Source organism: Amblyomma mixtum, chromosome 1 (genome assembly GCF_055824585.1).
Source record: "Amblyomma mixtum isolate Tamu chromosome 1, ASM5582458v1, whole genome shotgun sequence".
Taxonomy (NCBI): domain Eukaryota; kingdom Metazoa; phylum Arthropoda; class Arachnida; order Ixodida; family Ixodidae; genus Amblyomma; species Amblyomma mixtum.
Genome location: NC_143012.1, coordinates 275,503,413 through 275,524,026, shown reverse-complemented (window position 1 = coordinate 275,524,026; position 20,614 = coordinate 275,503,413). Strand labels below are relative to the sequence as shown.

At 46.9% G+C, this 20,614-nt stretch overlaps 1 protein-coding gene across 5 annotated transcripts in view; it reads right to left on the bottom strand.

The window, feature by feature from the left end:
• LOC149371757 (gamma-aminobutyric acid receptor subunit beta-like) overlaps positions 1 to 20,614 on the bottom strand; it is a 234,422-nt gene that overhangs the window by 55,806 nt on the left and 158,002 nt on the right. For all 5 annotated transcript variants that reach the window (XM_089566042.1, XM_089566044.1, XM_089566043.1 and 2 more), the window contains exon 5: positions 1,028 to 1,110. In XM_089566042.1, the coding sequence (XP_089422168.1) occupies positions 1,028 to 1,110 (83 nt within the window). The remainder of the gene's footprint in view (positions 1 to 1,027; positions 1,111 to 20,614) is intronic.

Here is a 20,614-nt window from a genome sequence, read left to right as displayed (position 1 = left end):
TCTGCTCTACCTCCGGGTACCATTTGCACCTATGTACTCCGTTTCATACATAGCAGGCAACGCTGCCAAAGCTAGCGCGCCTGTTGGCGCAGGCTAAGTCTGCACGCAAAAAGTAGTTCGACATGCAACCAAAGCTAACACAAACATATTTTTAGTGACAAATCTTAAGTGCCGTGACTGGCACTTCCTGGACTTCATTGTACCTTTTGGCACATTTTCGCCCTGCGACTCGTCGATATTTCGAGAAGCAAAAAGTACACGTCGCGGTATGATACGTGGTTGGTAGGGCGAATCGCTTCTACTAAATTCGCGCCCAAAAAATAGTTCACTCTCTGTGAAAATTATGGCCAGAGAGCCCGAACACTGAGCGCCTCACAGATTCGACCGTGATTTTGAATGCTGCCACATCTTTTTATACGGCTCTTTGTATTCGTCGAAACGATGACCAGAGTTCCGAGAATAACGAATGATGCGTGGCGGAGTAATATGGTTTCGCGGACGCATTAATTCAGCAACCTCCGCAGCGTTGCCTGCTATGTATGAAACGGAGTATAGTCTGGGCACAGTGAAGCAGCTCGGATGGTTTCATCCAGATTGCGGAAACAATGCTCTGAATGTTGCCGGGAGCATTTCCGCAAACAGTCTAACCCCCATGAATGCAGCCCACAAGGGCAAAAGTGTATAATAAAAGTTGTCTCTAAGAGTCAGAAGACTTAACTTAGCTGTCTATAGTCTATTTTCATTAGGTATTTGCAGTAACTAATTTTATGGACTTAGCTTTTTCTCAGCAGTTTCTGACACAAAAAAAAACGCCGTGGTGAAGTGCATAGTTGGGTGAAACTAGCGGGATATTCATGCCTTCGCGGGCGAAGACGGAAGTGAGGTCAGAGCACATGCATTGAAATTGATGCTTGCTGAATTCTGAAGTGTATATCACTGATATTCGGTGCTTTGCTTAAACAGGCGTCACAAAATTCGTGCTCCGGAACGGAAACCATCAGATGTAATAAAATGAAAGGAGACTTACAACTTTCTATCTCTATAGTGCACGCTTGTCTGTCCATCGGGAAATATCTGAGATCCATTGGGCAGCTGGCAGTCACTGTCAACCTATAAATGAAAGAAGAGAGAGCACATGTAAGCGAAGCCTTTCTATGCGCAAGCGAAAATGGCGCTGTTCTGTGCGGAGGCATGTTACGGAAAATAATGCGAACGTATTGCACAGCTCTATTCGCGAGCCGCTCCTAACCAGAGCTCAGTGCGAAAACGTCGCAATTTTCATACATGCCTGCATTGAAATTATTGGCCGCCCTTTCTCTTTTTTTTTCATTGAGAAATAACGACAACAACAAAGTGATATGATGAATAAAGTATTTCTGAAGGGACATTATCCCAATGTTGGCTTTTGTTGCAAAGGAAAGGTTGATACGATTACAACTTTTAGCATTAAATAAACTTGATCTGCTTGGCGGGAGTGAGCATCATTTGAAGCACATATATTTTCTCCAATCAACATATACGAATCTTAAAGTATCACAAACGACTGAAGCTTCCTGCCAGTGAGTGTTAATAAAACGTAAAACATGCCACACAAATTAGTCAATAAGAAAAGATTACTTAAATTTGATGCTCAGTTAAAAAAATTGTTAGCGTCTTTTGAAACCGAGAAGTTCTGTATTGTCGACTGGGTCGGTTTTGGTACAGTGTTCAGTAAGACACATTATATGTCATCACACTTTTCGGAGGCCTCGCATTGACGATCATCGCGCTACCCTCATAGCGCTTTCTTCATATGTATTCATTTATATGAAACACAGTAAATGATTTAAGCAAACCAGAATAAATTTGAGTCAATATGCTGATGCAAGATTTAAACATGTGTCTTAGCATTATCATGAAGAAAACAAAAGTTATCAAAGGGCTGTACACAAACTGCCATACAAAGCAAAGCTGGATTTATAAATTGGGACGAAAAACTTAAACTTTCGGGATGATTTTATTCTTGTTTGCTAAAAAGATGAAGAAATCAGTCGCCGCTGATTGATTAAGCATGCTTGAAAGAAACATCCTTTTTGTAGACAAAAAAAATTAGGCAGTTCCTTAGAAAAGCGAAAAGCTTCAGTTATGCTTGGTTTGACGGCCGTCCACACACTGCCTGTACGGAGGCGGAGGAGGAGACGGAAATCGGCACGGTTAGAACTGCGCGCAGGAATGCGGAGAGGAGGGTTTCCGGATGCGACGCGGGCAACACGTGGCTGCAACGAAAGGTCGAACGGTGGGCGAGGAGGCGAAGCGCGCATTTGTAGCGACAGAGAGGAGGCGACGCACATGCGCAGTAGCGCGCGGCTGCGCCGAAAGGTCAGATGACGGAGTCGGCGGCGGCGACGGCTGCGGCAGCGGCGAGGAGCGACCACCTGCGCGGCGCGTGACGTCACTCTGTTTCACGCATGCGCATAGCTCACCAGTTCGGCTCATGCGAAGCTCGGCTCTGGCTCGCATAGTGAAGCTTCGCTTCAAACAATTGGCAGATGATCACGGTAGTCGCAATACGAAATTTCAGCGCAGCTCTTCACACGATACCTGCGCCGCTGGAAGGTGCAGTGTTACGCTGCCCGGCATCTACTCGTGGCAGCCACGTTGCAAATGGCGCTTCGCCCTGCTACTTGCACAACCGGTTACGCCGACAACGACGACGACTGCGACCCACGCAGGAGCAGACGCCTATGAGCTGCGCTCTAAAGTTTATCAATGAACCGCACGAAGATTGACTGCACCTGACCAAGTTTCAAAATTGTCGTCCAGGAACCAGAAAGAGCCCGGTTAAAAGCCCTAGCGCTTCAGTACAGAGAAGCAGAAATAAAGTTCACTGTGTCGAACAGCCCAGAAAACAATGAAATCTAAACACGGTGCCACAACACTAAAGCGGAGCCCACGCTCAAAAGCATACATCTGTCCTAACCTAAAAGAAAGCAAATGTGCCGTCTTATCCAAACTCACCATCGCGACCTCAAGGAGACCGCTGGTTGAAAAACAGCGTTGTGTAAACACGGCCGCCAAAGCTGCCTCCGCCCATACACTCTTCTTAGGGCACGGGAATGGTATAAAAAGAGAGCGCACTAAAACAGGCCGGCACTCGTCGCTCTGGGAACGAGAATAAAAGAGAATAATCGAAAAACGGGCGGGGAAAGAGGGTCGAGGAAAAACCGAATTCTAATCTCAACAGCCAATATTTGTCCTGGTGCTGCCCCCTAAAAAGTCCCTTTTCTAGCTTCCCCTCACATTCTGTCGCTCCTATTCATAATTACTGACGTGTCGCCACTCTCTAGTTTGCGAATGTTTCGAGTGTTTGCGGTGGGCCGTACCTACGGTGTGCTCTGTAGCCACTTGTTAAGAGGTTTTCCACAGGTGAGGACACTGCTGAGTACATACGTTTTTTTTTCTTTTTAAACTGACGTTATCTTTCTAATGGCCTTGCATAGGTGAGGCTCTCTGGCAAAATGTAGTGAACGTTACGCCAACGACATTACATACGAGTTAGGAGGAACGTTACAGAGATTTGAGTTTAGGCTAGCGAAAGAGTTTACTTTTCTTCCGCTGCCATCTCCTATTTTTTATATATGCCGCACTGAAATGCCAGCATTTCTTTTTGTGTAGTGCATAAGGTGAAGTCTTCAGTACAGCTAAAACAGGAATTTCGTAAATACACAGCGAGGACTTCCACATTGCGTTGCGGCGTGCAGTAGCAGCAAAGGAGAGTTAATTATTTGGATGGAACAATCTTCATAGTCACAGCCAGAAATAGAGAGTTCCCATGAAGTGAAAGATAGGAAGAAAGAAAGAATGAAAGGTGCGCGTGCAATAGTGTCTTTCTTTACGTACAGTCTTTGTCAAAAGTAACCAGGCTGTGTGGTTTGCTTCTCATTGGATTAGTAAACCCCTCATGTCTTCTATAAAGATCAAAAACTTCTTTGAAGGTGAGGGCAGGGGTTCTCCTTACCATACAGAGATTTAGAGCTTGAGGGCTGGCATAATAGCTTTACCATACGACTGAGAAGCAAACCGTGCAGCCTGGTTACTTTTGACAAAAACTGTACATTCAGTCAGAAATGACTCTGAGATACGACGTAATTGTGCTAATGGGACGCAGATATTATAGCTTGCACTGTATAGCCGTGACATTTTTTATCAATGAAAGGAGTTCATGTGCTTGGCGCAGAAAGTTCTTTTTTTTTTGTGTGGGTAACACGTAATAAGCACTGTGATGCTAAGCCCGTTCCAAGGACCACCTGCCTTGCTGATAAAGGTGTAGAGAAGAGAGCCGAGAAAACAGAAATATCCAACACGCAGCTTTAAGGAAAATCAAAGGACGTAAAATAAACTAGGCAGGTATCAAGTGTGCTCAGTAAGCAAGGAATGCCAGACGTGGCTTCGCACAGCAGTTTGTTCAGCGATGGTATCAAGGGGAACCTCCGCGATTTCTGCAACTTAAGCTCACGTGCTATTCCTGGAGGCGAAATCGTTCTCTGAGTGAGAAGAAAGACTACTCCCGTAGTTCTATTCGCAAATAAGAAACGACGTGATGTGGAGTGCATTGCAGAATATTCCAGCAATAAATGGGTCCATAACTACTTTCCATAACTACTTTCAAGTGAACCGGGGCCTTTCATCTTCTTCATTCTCCGCTAAAACACTCAGGCGAAATCTAAATGCAGCAGGGGCCTCAGTGGAAGCATACTTTTGAAATGCGGCAGAAAAGTGCATTCCCATTAAGTGTCCCATCGTCCCTTTACTTTTCCTTGCCTTTGAAGTTAATGGTCAGAACTTCAGATGTTGTCAGGTTATAAATCAGTCGTAGAAGGAAAATCAGGTCGTTTGCATGTCGAAAGATGTTTTTGATATCTCGTATAAGGGCCAGCACTCACAAGTTCCACAAAGTTTTGGCGCTTTGAGGCAGTGTACGGAATGCCACGAGTTAGTCGTAATACGGAGCTAACCTCTTTCAAAACAAGCGCCTATAATATTTTTCCGTGTATAGCGCGACTGCCTTCACTACATAAGGTGCCTGCGAAGAAGTTTTACTAAAGTACTCACCGATATCATGCTTATGCGGGTGGCGTTCTTGAGCGAGTTGGTGCATTTCGATTTGAACGAGAAGGGTTCAGCTATTACGGCAGCCTAAATAGCGCATTGCGCCAGACCAGTCTTGTTTGTCTGCGTCAGTGTGCGTCAGTGTGCGTCAGTGTGCGTCAGTGTGCGTAGAAATCCTGTTAATGTTTAGGTATTCGCGCGAACACTCTAGACAGAAAGGGATAAAAGGACAATAAGCTGTACTCAAATAAAGGACAGCTTACTTTCTTTTTATTCCCATGCAGGCGTATTCGTGTTCAGAGTGTAGCCACATTTTACGTTGTTTATCAAGGCAAAGCATGGACTTTAACTACCTACTCATTATGCAGGAAACGGGGTTTAACCAATCTTGCAAGTTGCTATGGCTATCTCGTAATGCGAATGTAGAACCGTGAGACATGTACAGTATAACAGCTAAGGCATTTGCATAAATTACGCGGGCTCGTTTTTTTCAGCTGCAAAGAAGTTCGACTGAAGATATTGACTTTATGCAGCCTGCGCGACGGACGACACGGTTCACCCGTGGTAGTCTTCAATGTGTAGAAACTATGCATTCGAAAGTTGGATGACGTCAGCTCTTTATCAGCGGGCAAAAAAGCGGGAAAAGTTTCTGTGTCAGAAGCCTGGAACTCACCGGTACGATTCGGTACAGCGCGGCAAAATCAGATCTAGAGAAGCACATGCACGGAATAGTGCGTCACATAAAGGGGAAAGGAAAGGCGCTATTCCTCTTTGTGTGTTGTGCTAGAAAGTATTCCGCCTTAAAAACATAAACTAACTAGGCACCAAACAAACGCTGCTGAAGCTCAAGTGCGAACACATGACATAAAAACGAAGGAAAAATTGCCGGGTTTCAACTAAAGTTGAACCGTGTTAGACGTGGGAAGGCACGGTTTGGCTTGGTTTATATTGCCACCTAGTATTGCCAGGTGGCGCATACGAAGTAGGGCGACGACAACGAAGTACGGCTCGCGCCTTGGGGAATCTGTCGCTTTTGTTACCCCAGCTGGCCTGGCCTTCCCTTTCGTGCCTGCTAATAAATTTTTATCAGTCTTTGGTTTTGTCTAAGTTTCGTCTTTGAAGCGCTTTAGTACATCTGCCCAGGGCATAAACACTGTTCTCGACACGTTGCTGGCCAGATACATGGCCTGACCGAACATTCGGCGTTCCATGTTCACCACGATAGAGCTGTCTTGTTCCACATTGTGAAGCAGAGCCTTAAGCATCTCGTACTTGTCCACCAGAACGTTGACGATCGGTCCCTTTCTTTCGAGTTGTCCATGGCTCGAGTACAGCAATCAACGTATCGGCATAAAGTGTATGCGGGGTGAGAGCATGCGTTCTGACACATCATTTAGCGCAGGGAAATAGTGAGGCATCGGCGGATACTTGTAGCCGTTGCTCACGCTCTAGAGCAGTATCTTCTGTTTATGAAGTGAAGCTTTACATGTTTAGCACCCCTTCACATTGGCTACGGCCATCCCGGGAAAAGTAAGCAGCAATGTCGGATGCATGGCCTCGCTTATCGTACTCAGATATTTCAGATGCCGTAATCGATCGCATACGTGACACGGATAGACGAACGGATTTTGAACAAAGTCTCGCTGAAACTTGGCGGTAGCATCCGCGGCAATGGCTGACAGCATTTCACAGTTTACCTGGCGTTCGTTCAGTTGCATGGTGAGACGTCGGTCGTACTGATCACGCAGTAACTGTTGTCTTGGCTGTTTTCGATTTCTCTGTTCCTCAAGGCGAACGACTCGCTGGTCAGCTGTGCCGCTTCCGTCTTTATTCGCAAGTTCTTCATTGCATTTAGCCGCGTCCTGGGGATCTCTAGACTGACTGTGAAGCCATCTTCTTTCACGCTTTCCGTAGTGCAGCGTAGTCGGCGCAACTACTCCTCCTATTTGTTACACGGATCCGGCTCACTTTCCATGGCATGCTTCGCTTAGCTTCATCTTCTTTGTTCGCGCCGCAGATGGAAGATGACGAAGACGTTGTTGTGTAATGCGGAGCGCGAGAGAGGTCAAGCTTCCCACAAACTCGATAAGCCGGTTGGACCTCGTGAAGTAGTGCTTTAGCACTAAAAGGTGCAGCAGTTCTGAGTCGAGAACTAGTACTTCACAAGTTTCATGCCCATGCGCTGCGTCACGTCGAGATTTGAAGTCAACCTAATGGGTAAAGGGTTTAAGGATATTTTGTTGGTTTGCATGGAGCCATCTATGCTTTTCATCAACAACCTAAAACTCAAAGTGATATACGAATTAAGTGCGGTTCACCCCTTGGGACTGCATAAAAATAGTTGGAGGATATTCAAGCTTGCGAGAATTGGTACGTTGCGCAGACAACCTGAGCCTCATTATAATGACTAAGAAGTTTCTAACCTACCCAAAGCACAAATATTTTTCACAATATTTCCTAGATGCTGGCACTATTTAATGCAGAATGGGAAGCCAGATAGCGACACCGAGTGGTTTCAGCGATTTTTTTTCTCACCGCTTCTCTGGCACTTGCATACGTTCCTGAACATCCGCATATGCACCCGTTTTGAGGTAATAAAATTCAAATCTCACGTGGCAGAAACTATAATCACGAATCTCCCGCAGAACAGCTTGGGGAAAATATGAGGGATGCTTGAGAAACTCGACAACTCTCGACATCAAGCATAGGTATTTTCAATGTCCCAAGATTGCTGAAAGTGAGCACAACGCAATAGGAAACTATGGAGATGAACAGAGGTACACCCTTTCCGTGGTTCTCTCTTTAGTTCTCACTGCTTTCCGGCTCCTTAATAAATATGAATGGATTCAATCACTTTCAGTCTCCTGACGTTCGCGATTTTTTTACAATGTTTTCAGCGTTTAAATAGGAACATGTGCTTGGTACCTATAAGAACCGACTAAACTGACTTAGCAGCGCCTCATGACGAGCTCTCTTAGTGGTAGATTAGTCGGTATTAGGGGCCAAAAGAAGGGCCTTTTCTAAATGTGATTCGTCGATCGGATCAAATAGTACCTGTTCGAAATTAGGCGAAACGAATCGAATGCTAATTGATTATTAGGCACGAAGTTCGAATAAGGCACGACGCAGTTTTCTTCGCCTACTGTTCCAAATGCAGGGCTCACTCCAACGCCGCGCAGCATGCTGCCGCGATCGCTCTGCGCAGGCTGTAAGGATGGGCGTCACGACACGGTCCAGTCGTGTAGCGGTGCGTTCCTAGTGCGCATGCATAGCCTCCGAGGTTCGGTGACGCGGCAGGGCTTGGGCCCGATCTCGGAGGCGATGGATCCTAGCAGCTCCCTCCTAGGATCTCCCTCCGGAGCTCTTCACTACGGCGTCTCTCATAGCCTGAGTCGCTTTGGGGCGTTAAAAGCTATAAACCAAGTCCTCATCAAAATAGTGCCCGTGCGAAAGAAATAAAGTTGGTGAAATAGAATATTGTCCTGTCACCCATCACTTAGATTAGTTACGGTGACCGTTAAAAGTGAGCCCCAACGCTATAGAGGGTTCTAAAACTGCACTTACACGCCCTCGAATCACTTCGTCTCACATTATACTGTTGGAATTCCAATGTAAATGCCATTCGCTTAAGCATTGCTACGTATCGTCGGAATTATAGGTCCCACGGGCAAGGCATGGCGTTCCCATCAACTCTTACTATGCGTACTGAAAAACCCGAAGAGCAAAGGAATGTACAAAGCGATATCAATAAAGCCGAAGCAAGTATCCAGGGTTAAAATTTGCAAGCATTACGCAGCGAAGTTTATACTTTGCTGCCATCGCCTTCCTCGTGGGCACTTCTCATAAGTACAAGTACTACCTTTGCGCAGCGCATTGTGCAACAAGCGCCAGCAACGTTAGGATTTTCATCAAGATTGTATAATTAAAAAATAATCACGAAATTAAAAAATTACAATATGACCTTTATTTACGATCTCTGCAATCTGTGCATTTCTGGTATTTTACGCTTTTTTTGTTCTTTATGTTTTTCCCGTCACTAACATGACATCAGAAGAACCAGCTAAACAAAACCGTTTGGCACAGATGTACAACCACTCAATTGATACATCTTTGTTTTTGTGATAACCTGCAACGATACGCAATTTTGTTCGCATTACTTGTTGGCGTAAGCATGCAGACTACGCCGGTCAGATCAAGAAGCGCAAGCGGTCTCGTGCCTGATATAAGCGCGAAATTACTTTGAAGGAGAGTTAGATCGCAAGGGAGGTAAAAAATTCAGGGGGGCTCTTTGTTGACCTAAAGTTCGGTGAGGCGAAAGCCTTTAGCGCGGTGTTGCTGCTTCTATCACTGATGTGTGATTAAGATGTTAATTAAGTACACAATTGTTTGCGAATTTTAAATGCTGCAGACACTGGAGGGCGTTTGGGAGGCATCCGTCTGATTCGACGCCTTTCTGCAAACACTCTCCAGCGTCCTAGACAAGAGCTACATATGCGTTGGCAGGAAGTAGCGTAGCCATGGACACACTCGGCTTTGGAACGGAAGGATGGTGGTTCAAATCCCATCGTGCACAAAGATTTTTTTTTTCTGTTCTGACTAGAAAAGCGTGACACCTCTGCTGACAACCTCCTGCTGATAACCTTCTGTCGACAACGATGCGGTATTATAGGCTTTCGCCTTAAAGCAAACTGCGCTACGACTGGATCCGTACTGAGCATAGTTTCCGAAGTAAACCCAAGAATGAACGAGCAGCAAAAGCGACGAGGAGCTTAACGCCGAAGCTGGCCGGCGCAGATACCCTAGAAACGCAAGGGTACAAACACCGTAAGCGATAGCGGCGCCAGCGGGAGACAAATGCAGAGGAAATAAGAAAGCGGAAACAAAAAGTGGGTGCACTCAAGTAGTGCACGGACAGGCAGGAGAGAGGACAGGCCGGTAATCCTATCAGAGGCCTCTCGAGTCGAGCCAACGGGGCCACGCACCCACGTAGGCAGCGACCCGAAGAGCACATCAGCCGAAGGAGAGCCTGGGCATTCCGACGCGGAATATTCTTTTCCTTTGCCCGTGAGGCGGATTAGCGACAGCGCGGAGGAGCCGGTCAGACCGTGTTGATCATGGCCAGTGTCGCCTATAGCACACACACCGTAACGGCTCCTGCTGTTGCGCCGGAATGGAGAAGACCCATTGCACCGCGCCGCTGTGCACACAAGGCCTTGCTTGTTTTCTGCTTGGGCCGCGCCAGGCTAGCTGTCGACGCGCGCAGAAAAGGCGTCTCGATGTCCGCGCCACTGACGCACGGCCCTTTTTTATCGGCTCGGTGTGTACAGCGGCAGTGTGAGGCGGAAAAAGAGAGGGGCGACGAACGAAAGGGTTATTCTGTTGTTTGTGTCAAAAGAAAGAGGGTAGCAAAAGAATAGAAGGGAGCTCGCGCAGCTGATTTATGGGTAGGTTGGGTTTCTTTTTCACGGTGCTGTCATGTTTGCAGCGCAAACAGTGAAGCAATGCAATGCGCTCCTGATTTCGTCATGTGTGTCGACTGAACTGTTGAACACGGACCGCGGGGGCCCGAATTACTTGATCTAATGTAATGCACGGCAGCAAAAAAAAAGTAACAGGAGAAAAAAAAACGCTATCCTTAGCAGCGCCTGCGACAGACACACGAGAGTGTAAAAGAAAGAGGAGAGAAAGAAAACGACTCCGTGAGAAACCTAGACGACCTTTAGGAGCTGCATCTGTTTGAAAAATCTGATTTTCGCTAGGAGGAATTCTATGTGGCTAGGAAGCAAGCATTTTAAATGTTTGTTGAGTGTAAACTTCTGAGATGACTCGTATTCACGAAATGCGAAGCACGAGTGACTAAAGCATCGAATGCAAGAGCGCAACCTTTCTCTGTCCGCGCCTTTTTGGCAAAGCAGGAATCTCAGAAATATGTATAGGACGCAAACTCGCTTTCGGAACTTGAGTGGCAGCGCTATGCACTCTACCGACTGAACTAAAACATTGATGTTTCTTGTTCTGTTTGACGGCTGGAAGTGAGCCATGAGGCATTTCTCATAACAAAGGGTGCCGATAACCAATAAGCCTGAAAGCCGGAAACATAAATGTTAATAGGTGACACAACGCGGTGACGTTCCGCTGAAAGGTACCGCAAGCTGTGTGCAAGACTCGGTTTATTAAGGAAATTGCTGCATTTTACAAAGCTGCAAGGCCAACCTATGGAAGCCGCTTAAAAAATAGAGATCGGCCTAATGAAACAAAGCCCATTCCAGCGTACAGATTACCGCCCTCTTGCAAGGTTTACTGAGCAGGAATCGTAGACAAAACGACGCCTAGCTTCCTCACTGCAGTGAAAACAATGGGAGATATTTGCGCGAACGTACGCATGGCTATACTGAGCTCCCATGCTCAGGAGTTAGCAATGCACATATCTAGTCGGTAACACAAATACTGAAGTCGCTATGCGACACGACAGAGCTTGGCAAGGGTCATGGAGATGGAATATCCCAACACGTTCGACGCTGCTGCCGAGGCGAGAATTAAATGAATCCAAATAAATCCAAATATTACTAAATCAAAAGAAAAAATAGCGGGGGAGTAATTTGTACCCAGTCATGACCAGCCAGTCGTTAGGACCAAATCGCGATTCGAGTCGGGAGCGTTGCCGCCCGCGGCTGAGCACTGGCAAGCTCCTAACGAGTCGATAATTAAAACAAGTGGCCGCGAGTACACTGGCATAAAACCAGACGCGGACGTGAGGTCGTCGCCGATGCCATAGATCATCGGTGGCGCGCGCCAATGACTGGGCGAGCTCAGGGACAAGTAGCGCCACCAACGTGCTGCGGCCGTGGTTGCAGTGAGCAGCGAACTGTGGAGCGCTGTTAGCGCGCATCTGGGACAAGGCCCTCGGCTCGAATCACGTAATTACCGCTCTCGCTTCACCTCGACCCGGTGACGACGGCGGGCGCACCACGTCAACTCCGGGGCACGCGCCGCGGAACGCCTATAGGTGGCCGCGACGCGGGTACTACCTGTGTCCTGCGGTGACTAATGACGACATCCCTCCCCTGCGCCCCACGGCCTGCATGCCACCTACAAAGGGGCTCGTGTTGCCGCTTTTTATGTTTTTCTTGCACTTCGGAGCGAACCAAAAAATAGAGAGAGAGAAACGAAGAACCGAAAGAAGGCCCATGCATGCTTCTCTACATGTCTCGCTTTTACCACAGACTGTTGGTTCGTTGTAAAAAACGAGTACAATGCCACGGCTCTTTCTCCACTGCGCCCATGGTTTCTTTGCCTCTTTGTCTTCGTCCCATTTGCGCGGCCTTAAATTTCCTCGAAATTTACCCCCTAATATGTGTTCTGATCGAACCTATTTGTCCCTGTTGCCTTCCTCACTAATATCGGCGATGTCAGTGCACGTTAAAGAACTCCAGGTGGTCGAAATTTCCGGAGCCCTCCACTACGGCGTCTCTCATCGCCTTAGTCGCTTTGGGACGTTAAACCCCATAAACCAAACCAAACCATCACTAATATCGCGCAGCGTCCTGGTAGCTAGAGTTATTGTGGAATAATCATGGGCCCGATTCCAGCTCACCATCCATTTCAATTGCATTGGCGCGTCCTGACTGGCACCTAGGCACTCTCGACCCCGAAAGCCAATGGAGCTGCGCCCAGACCGTCAGCCAATCGTCAATTTGTTGTTACAGTAACAGCTAAGTTTTGCGAATTCGGCCACTGATTGGCTTACTTTGGCGCTATGAATTCACCCTTCTCCAGTCGTGTAGGTGTCGATGACAAAGCGCGTCCCCATTATTTCGCTGGTTTTTGCCTATGTCAGTTTTTTGGGTGTGGTTGAGACTAGCGCTACCATCGGTGTGCGTAATGAAGCTGACCCTAAGTTTTGCCGCGTCGAAGCCATCACGGTGATGAAGCGTGCCAATAGGCTTTCGAGGGTGCAATATTGGAGCAAGGCCGTTTCGAGGCTGCACGCAAAATAGACCACACTCATGTGCCGTTTATGTGATAATAGATGCCGCGAAAAAAGCATACGTACACGTTACGGGTCAGGCGTAGATGCACAGGCGCGGACAAAAGTAAACGGAGCACGCAACTTTCTTCTAATATTTTTCACGCGTCACCTAATTGAGATCTCCAGCAGTGGTGCGCGCATGCTGGTAGCGGAGGTTGGTGGGCTTTCTTGTAGACATACAACGCTTCTTGATTACTAATGGAGAAAACGTGATTTCACTTCGAACTCAATAGCGTGCTCCGTTTACTTATGGCCGCGCCTGTACCACTGAGTTCCATTTGGCAACTAAAAGCTTCGTCTACGCACTCCTGGTGTCCACGGACCTCAAATATTTTAGAAGCAAGAATGAAACAGTCAAGTCGTTGCAGCAGGTTTTTGTAGGAATTTGAAGGCATTTGAAAGAAAGTGGCGAAGCTGATTAAATTGGAGAAATACCCATAGGTAGAGACTGGTGAGGTCAACGCAAATAAGAAACCTAAATGACAAAAAATAAACAACACCGATCGAAATAAAGATGGTATGATGTTTCATCTCCCATACGAAAGCAAGGTGCACAATGATCTTCAAGAAGAAAGCAGTGGATGCCTTCATTGGACAGCACAACAGAACAAAACCAGCAATAGAGTTCACCGCTGAAGAAATCGATGGCCTCCTCCCTTTCTTGGATTCGCTCGTCTCCCAAGAATATTGAGGACTAACATTTAACGCTTACGAAAAACCAACTCACACCGGCCACTACCTTCATTTCACTCTCGTTCTTCCCAAAAGCGTTCTGCTGTTGTCCCGCTCCTCCGCCGCAAGAAAAACGACTGACACCGCGACATGTATGCTTGCGGATACCTTGCAGATTTTTGCTTGACGCCAACGCATCCATCCTACGCTAAACCCGACCCCCGGTGTCCAGAAGAGAGCTGTGATTCCACAGGTTCCAGGTGTTGATGAGAGGCTTCGAAAATCGCTTTCTTGCTTTCGCTTTGCGACTCCGTTTAATCGTTCATGGTCAACACTTCCCGCTCTGCCTTGCTTGTGGCTTTCGGACATCTTTCTGCTTGCTGAGAGACCTTTTCGTTCACAACCAAGCACGCTTGCCCACAGTGCACCAGCTTTCATCATGCGTTCCTGCATTTTTACACGCGCAAAAAACAAACAAACAAACAAACAAACAAACAAACAAACAAACAAACAAACAAACAAACAAACAAACAAACAAACAAACAAACAAACAAACAAACAAACAAACAAACAAACAAACAAACAAACAAACAAACAAACAAACAAACAAACAAACAAACAAACCAAGAACAGGAGAAATGCCCAGCTGCAATGACAAAGAGCTATGCATTCGAGGCTGTCGCTTTTTTCTGTCTTTGTCCGAAAGCAGCATTCCTTTATTCCGCTGTTTAGAGCACATCCTGTGCCTAACAAATGACACAGACGTGACTTTCGATGCGAATATAAAACATCAACGCACCGCGAAAAATGGCCACAAATACGGGAGAAAAGAAATGACAAAGAAAGCAAAGAGAAGGAATTAAAGAGTCGCTCTGTAGAAATATGAAAATGCTGCAGCGCTTGCGTGCACACTCCGGACGAGGGGCAGCCAGAGCGGACAAACATATGCAGCTATTATTGCCACGGGTCACAGCGCTCAATGATTCCGCGTCGTCCTTCAAGACAAAGTGGCGGCTGCCTTAGAACGCGATATGGTGTGGGAAAAGTGAACTGGGGACTGCAGGCTTTGTAACCAGGGCCATTTATCAACTTACTTCACAGACGTACGCGTGCTGCACGAGAGTGCATGTTCGATTTCTGGACCGCAGGAAATGAGAACGGAGGCCCCATGATGCTTAGGCAAAGGGTTGTTTTATCGAATTCTGTAAAAATGTCTCGTAGTGCTTTAGCCTCCTTTTTATTTATGAACAACTGCTTAGCACTGGAGTTGCGTTTGAGAGCTTTAACAGTTTGCTAAAATAGTACGGTTTATTTTTTTTCCTATTTGGCGCGTTGTGAAATTGCTACACTTTTTATCGATCAATGTCTTTTCGTGTCGAACATTCTGAGGGGTTTATGTGCTGATAAATTTTCGTGACGAATTCTTGGAACCAATCAACAGTTCAAAGAAGCTTTTGAAACTACTGTAATGATTATGGGCAGTTGCAGTGTTACTTGTTACTTATCATCTATAGTATTTCAGCTTTACTGGAAACCCCGTGGTCTCAAAATCAAAGAAAATGCGAAGCAATGAGAAAAAAAAAAATGAGGATCTTTCCGCCAATGGTCCAAAAAAGTGGGGTGGATAAACAGCAGTAGTAGTACTAAAAGAGTTTATTTAACAGCAAAAATCATTTGCCAAAATGTGCTTCGTCTACCGTACAAGGCTAAGGTGATCCTATTCACGAGAATGAGCCAGCCAGGTATGCCAGGAGGGGACTGGGGATGAGGGATGGAGCTAGCCATGGCTATAAACTCTCAACTGTTCCGAGCTCTTAGCGATAAGTATTTCCACACCTTCTCTCCTTCCTATCCAGTTCCACTCCTCGAAGGCAAACAAACACATTTCGGCCCAGGGTGTTGATAACCGCGTTAGCTGATAGGTGAACAATTCTCACATAGGGCGAATAGCGAATGATGACATAGCTCCATTGGTTGAAGGGTGAGCAATGTTCACAGTGGCTATATGTGGTCGTGTGTGATCGCGACACCGAATGTATGTTGACGCCAGCTACTGCACCGAGGCCGGGAATGAATAAAGGTTTATTGAGAAACCTTCTCAGGTATTTTGGTGCAACCCCTACGGAGTCGGCAGCAACTCTCGCCCGGTCTAACAGGCGCGCTGGTATTTCAGGTTTGAGCTGGACAGAGCCGCCTCACACCGCTCCTGTGATGGGTTTTGTATATTGGGGACTGCCGTGTTGCGTTGGCAGCCATACCAAGTGGGGTAGAGTGTGGTCACCTATCCGCACAGCGGACAAGCGGCCCTACAGGTTGTTGGGGGAATTTTTGGGGGGTGTATAAAGTATGGTGTCTGCCTAAAGCCGCCTCCAAGCGGTTGATTAATCTTTTGTGAGCTCGCTGTGAGGTTTAGGGTAGGGCCATCCTGCACTCTGGAAGTTGTTCTAAGTTTCCACTATACGTCGGAACCACTGCTCTGGGTTCTAGGGGGTCCTAGGTCCGTAGCTGGGTTAGTGTATCCTCGGGCTGTGGTATCCGCCGAGCAGTTCCCAGCCAGACCGGCATGTCCTGGTGTTCATACAACTTGGTCCGTCCGTCCGTCCGTCCGTCTGTCTGTCCGTCTCTTTTGTGGAAGGCTGCTCACCTGCCCACCTGCGCTGCTTACCTGCGCTCTATTTAGGCACATTTGTCAGTTTGGAGTCATTAGCCACTGCTCCGGTACGTGATATGAGACTCCTATGCCGACAGACATGGTGAGGGCCTCCATAGAGTTGTTGCTTTATTAGAATGTCCTGTTCGATTTGATATAGAGCTTTTTTCTTGTCTGGTTGCAATGGACGACTTGTCCCGCCATCTTGGTTTTGGTACACCAGTACCTTTTTCTGGGCTAGTTCATGTGACATTGTGTTCCGGAAAGTAAAAACAGCGCTAAATTTTACACAAACTACACAGAAAGACGGACAGGACGGGCGCTGATACACCAGCCATGTTGGATGAGGCACTTCCTTCGAGAGCAGCCTATGGCCCGAGTGCACTATGCAGCCGTGCCTACTCGTACAAGCAGCATCGCCAAATGTCTGCAATAAGTGTGCAGATTGCTCTTCCCCTGGATCCTTGTGTTGTACTTTTGGTGAAGGGGGCTTTGGGCAGCTGCACAGAGGGCTGCTTACCTGGCATACACTTTGGTGGGATTGTGCGGTAGCCTTGCTAAAAGAGCGTATGCCTTATTTACGAACTTTCCAAATGTACCATGACAAATAAAGATTATTATTATTATCAATTGGGTGTGTTTTTATAATGTTTTCGAGCTTAAGATTCAGTTACTTCCCTCACAGTGTATGTGCGCAACGGCATTGTTCGATGTGGACATTCTTTCTTCATTTTGCCTCCCTGTTTATGTTAACACCATTGAAAGGGTATAAAACATGCATCAGTCATTTGTTTAACGTCGTTGTAAAACACAATTTTGAGTTTTCAGTGTTTCATCTAACAGTATGTTTAAAAGCTTTTATTTTGTTTAAAAAGTGCATACCATTGTCTCCGAACTCTGGAATTCGCATGGCTGGGCGCTGCCATACAAGCCATTTAGAGGCTTCGGCAGGCCCGGCAACATATTATTATTATTATTATTATTATTATTATTATTATTATTATTATTATTATTATTATTGCTATTATTATTATTACCTGCATAGTCAATTTCCATGAAAAAGAAACATGCCGTCTAAGGGTGTCTGTTGCATCTCGCTTGCCGTTTTGTAAAATCCATCCTGAGGCTCAATTTTCGACGCACCTCCTGGGCAAAGAGCTTTCCTGACACAGCTTCAGCTGTTGTTTGATGCCTGTTGCCATAGCTTCTGGCTGTGCTCCTTGCAATATATCTTCTAGACCCGCTTAGATCGCTAAAAGCGCTGCTGACCTTTTTGGTCGTTTGAGGCATCCAGTTCCTTTTCTGTACTTTTTCCAAGGTCTCCTTTAGTGCTGCCCTGGCTTTGGTGTAGAAGATAACGCGATTGCCTTCGTCGGTATGCGTTCATATCGGCAACAGCACTGAGCGCCGCGAAAGTCCTCGGCCTGCTCATTACACTTGAATTCCTCACTTGGCTTGGTAGTGGTGGGCTATTACACCCTCGTGCTCCCGTGCTGTCGTTGCTTCTGTTCACTCTTTTGAGGGGTTATGCACGGCTCCCTGCAGAGTGGCTAGCGTGAGTCAGGTCTCGGCAGATGTGGACTTTCGTCCATGCCCTCGAGATTTACGAACCTGGCTTACGCCTATGGTGGGCTTAGCCATCTACTCATGACAGAGCAGGAAGCTTTTAGGCTCTTGACTATGAGTCAGCAAGGTTTCGTTCTCAGATGACGCTTGAAGCACAGAGATTTGCCTTTGGACAATGCCCTGTACCCTCCGTTGTAGCTGGGAGCGACGAGGCAGAGCTAGAGTGACGACCAACGTAGACACTTTATTAGCACTCCAGTGGGCAGCCAAAACGAACATGGAGCGCCCAGCGCTCAGCGCTTATATAGCGATGAGCGACTCGCTATAAATCTGACGTCACACGCGCTTCGCAAGACACCACACCCTCCTGGGTCTCATTTATGGTTTCTCTGTTACCCGAAGCAAGTTTCAACTACTGGGTGTTACATATTCCGAAGTTGTGTTTCTAGATTCTGTCGCTCTGTGGTACTTGTAGCATACAGCCTGAATGATATGACCAGGCTCTTGGTTGTCACTCAAAGGGATTATAGCTGCCCTTCCAGTGTTCACATCACCTTGATGGCTATTTTCCACCAGCTATTTAATCAACTGCTGTAGCCGACTTAGTTGGGACTGTAAGGCAGTGCGTTCGGACGTCTCTTTCTGCAGCTCGGATCGTAACTCTTGGATCTCTGTGTAACTGGCCTCCCAGGCAGGTACAGTCAGGGACAAAAGTCTCCGGACCACGCGTTCCTCAAACGAAGCCTGTAGCTCTACTATCAGACAGCGGCTGGGGGACCGCACTTGTGGAGATGAAAGAACAAAAATTTAACTTTTACCTCCACAAGTGTGGTCCCCAGCCGCCGAATAACAGCAGAGCTACCGGCTTCGTTAGAGGAACACGTGGTCCGGAGACTTTTGTCCCCGACTGTACCATCCTACATCTGCAGTTTGCAGCTCTCCTGGCGTTGTCGAAATGCTCGCACAACCTCGCCTTGCAAAATGTTCAGCCTTGCGCATTCTTGACGTTCAGATGTTGCGCTTCCTTGGCCTCCTCTAGCGTCCAAAAGGGTGTCGAGCCCAGTGTCATGCTTTGGGCAAGCTACCCAGTACTCCTATTTACCATTCCGTCGGCATGCCCCGTGTTTTGCCTATCGTACGGTTAAGGAAACGGGTGTCATTACTTGAGGTGTACACCACCCAGAGCACAGTAGCGGATGATCACCACACGATCGCTCCACTTCAACGCTTACGTGCACTCGCTACCCTGCGCCGCACATGCGCTCTTCTTTCGCCCACTGTGTTCCCACTCAGCTGTACGCTGTTGCCGATCGCCAGAATCAGCGAACAAAACACGCACGCAAGGAGGTGCTATATGGAGCGCCTCCTACAGTTCGGTGAAGGTACTAAGGATGCTTAATTCGAGTAACTTCTGAGTGGCGCTGCATGTGGGCAGGCCTGGGAACATTGGCTTTAACAGCTAGCGATATAAAAGACAGCGCCAGGGGTGCCGGCCGGCGGCTCTCGATGCACGGACGAACAGCATTAGTGTTGTTGAGTGGAGACGTTTTTAACTGCGTCTTTACGAGCAAGTCTAAGTAAACGTGGCGATGGATCTCCAAATCTGCTTTAAGATCTTAGCGCGAATTGTTCTTCCGTGAATAGTTGTTAGGAAAGATAACATGGTACCGGAAGTGGTGCCTAATTTCTGAGTTTCGTATTTCCCGCTTCATTCATGATGCAAGAAGCAAAAAAAAAAAAAATGTTAACTACTAGGCAGGTCACATCTGAAAAGTGCAGCATATCATGAAACTAGTCGTGTATAACGTGCAGTCCCATCAGTACGAGAAGCAAACGCACTTCTATCAGTAGCGCAATGGTTCCTAATTGCTTCGCACAGGAAAAAAAAAATACGTTACTAAATTAGGTGCTCCTGGAAAGTACGAGGAAAGAATAAATACTGCTCCTCGCGCTGCGTTCCCAGAAGAATTCATCCATGCAGACTATGTGCGTGTGATAGGGCACCTGAGAGTTCTAGTTCGACAAGGCTGCAGTCATTAGCCTAAATAGAAATTGATTTGAACGAGGAATAGCAACCAGAAAAAGAACGAAGGGGAGTCGCTGTAGTGTATTATTTTTCTCTTAGCACTTTTTTTTCTCGTTTCGTGAGTCTATACTCGAGCGATACTCTCGCTGTAGGGCAGATGCGCATAGAAGAAATTACAAGAATGAGGAAGTATATTACATTCATTTTCCTGTGGACTAATGACACAGAAGGGGCTACACTCCTACTTGCCTGGTGTTCACATCGATGGATTCATCGTAGTTACAGATTCAGATGGTTCAAAGACAGAATGAGAATAAAAATATTAAAAGAAAGAGTATCAACGCAGAGCTCCGGCACAAATTTGGAGCTCCTTCCATTGACGCTGTTTAGTTTTTTCCAGCGTATCTGTTTTTTTTTTTCGTCTCTCCTGTGGTTGTGGCATCGGGGACGTAATCAATTCCCGGCCTGCCTCCGCGCTTTGTTATACGCGCGGTCGGGAGTTGTTCGAAGCTTCGCTGTTGTTTTTGCAGCCGTGTAGAAGATAGCGAAAAAAAGGACTCGCTAGAAAACAAAAGACAGCGCA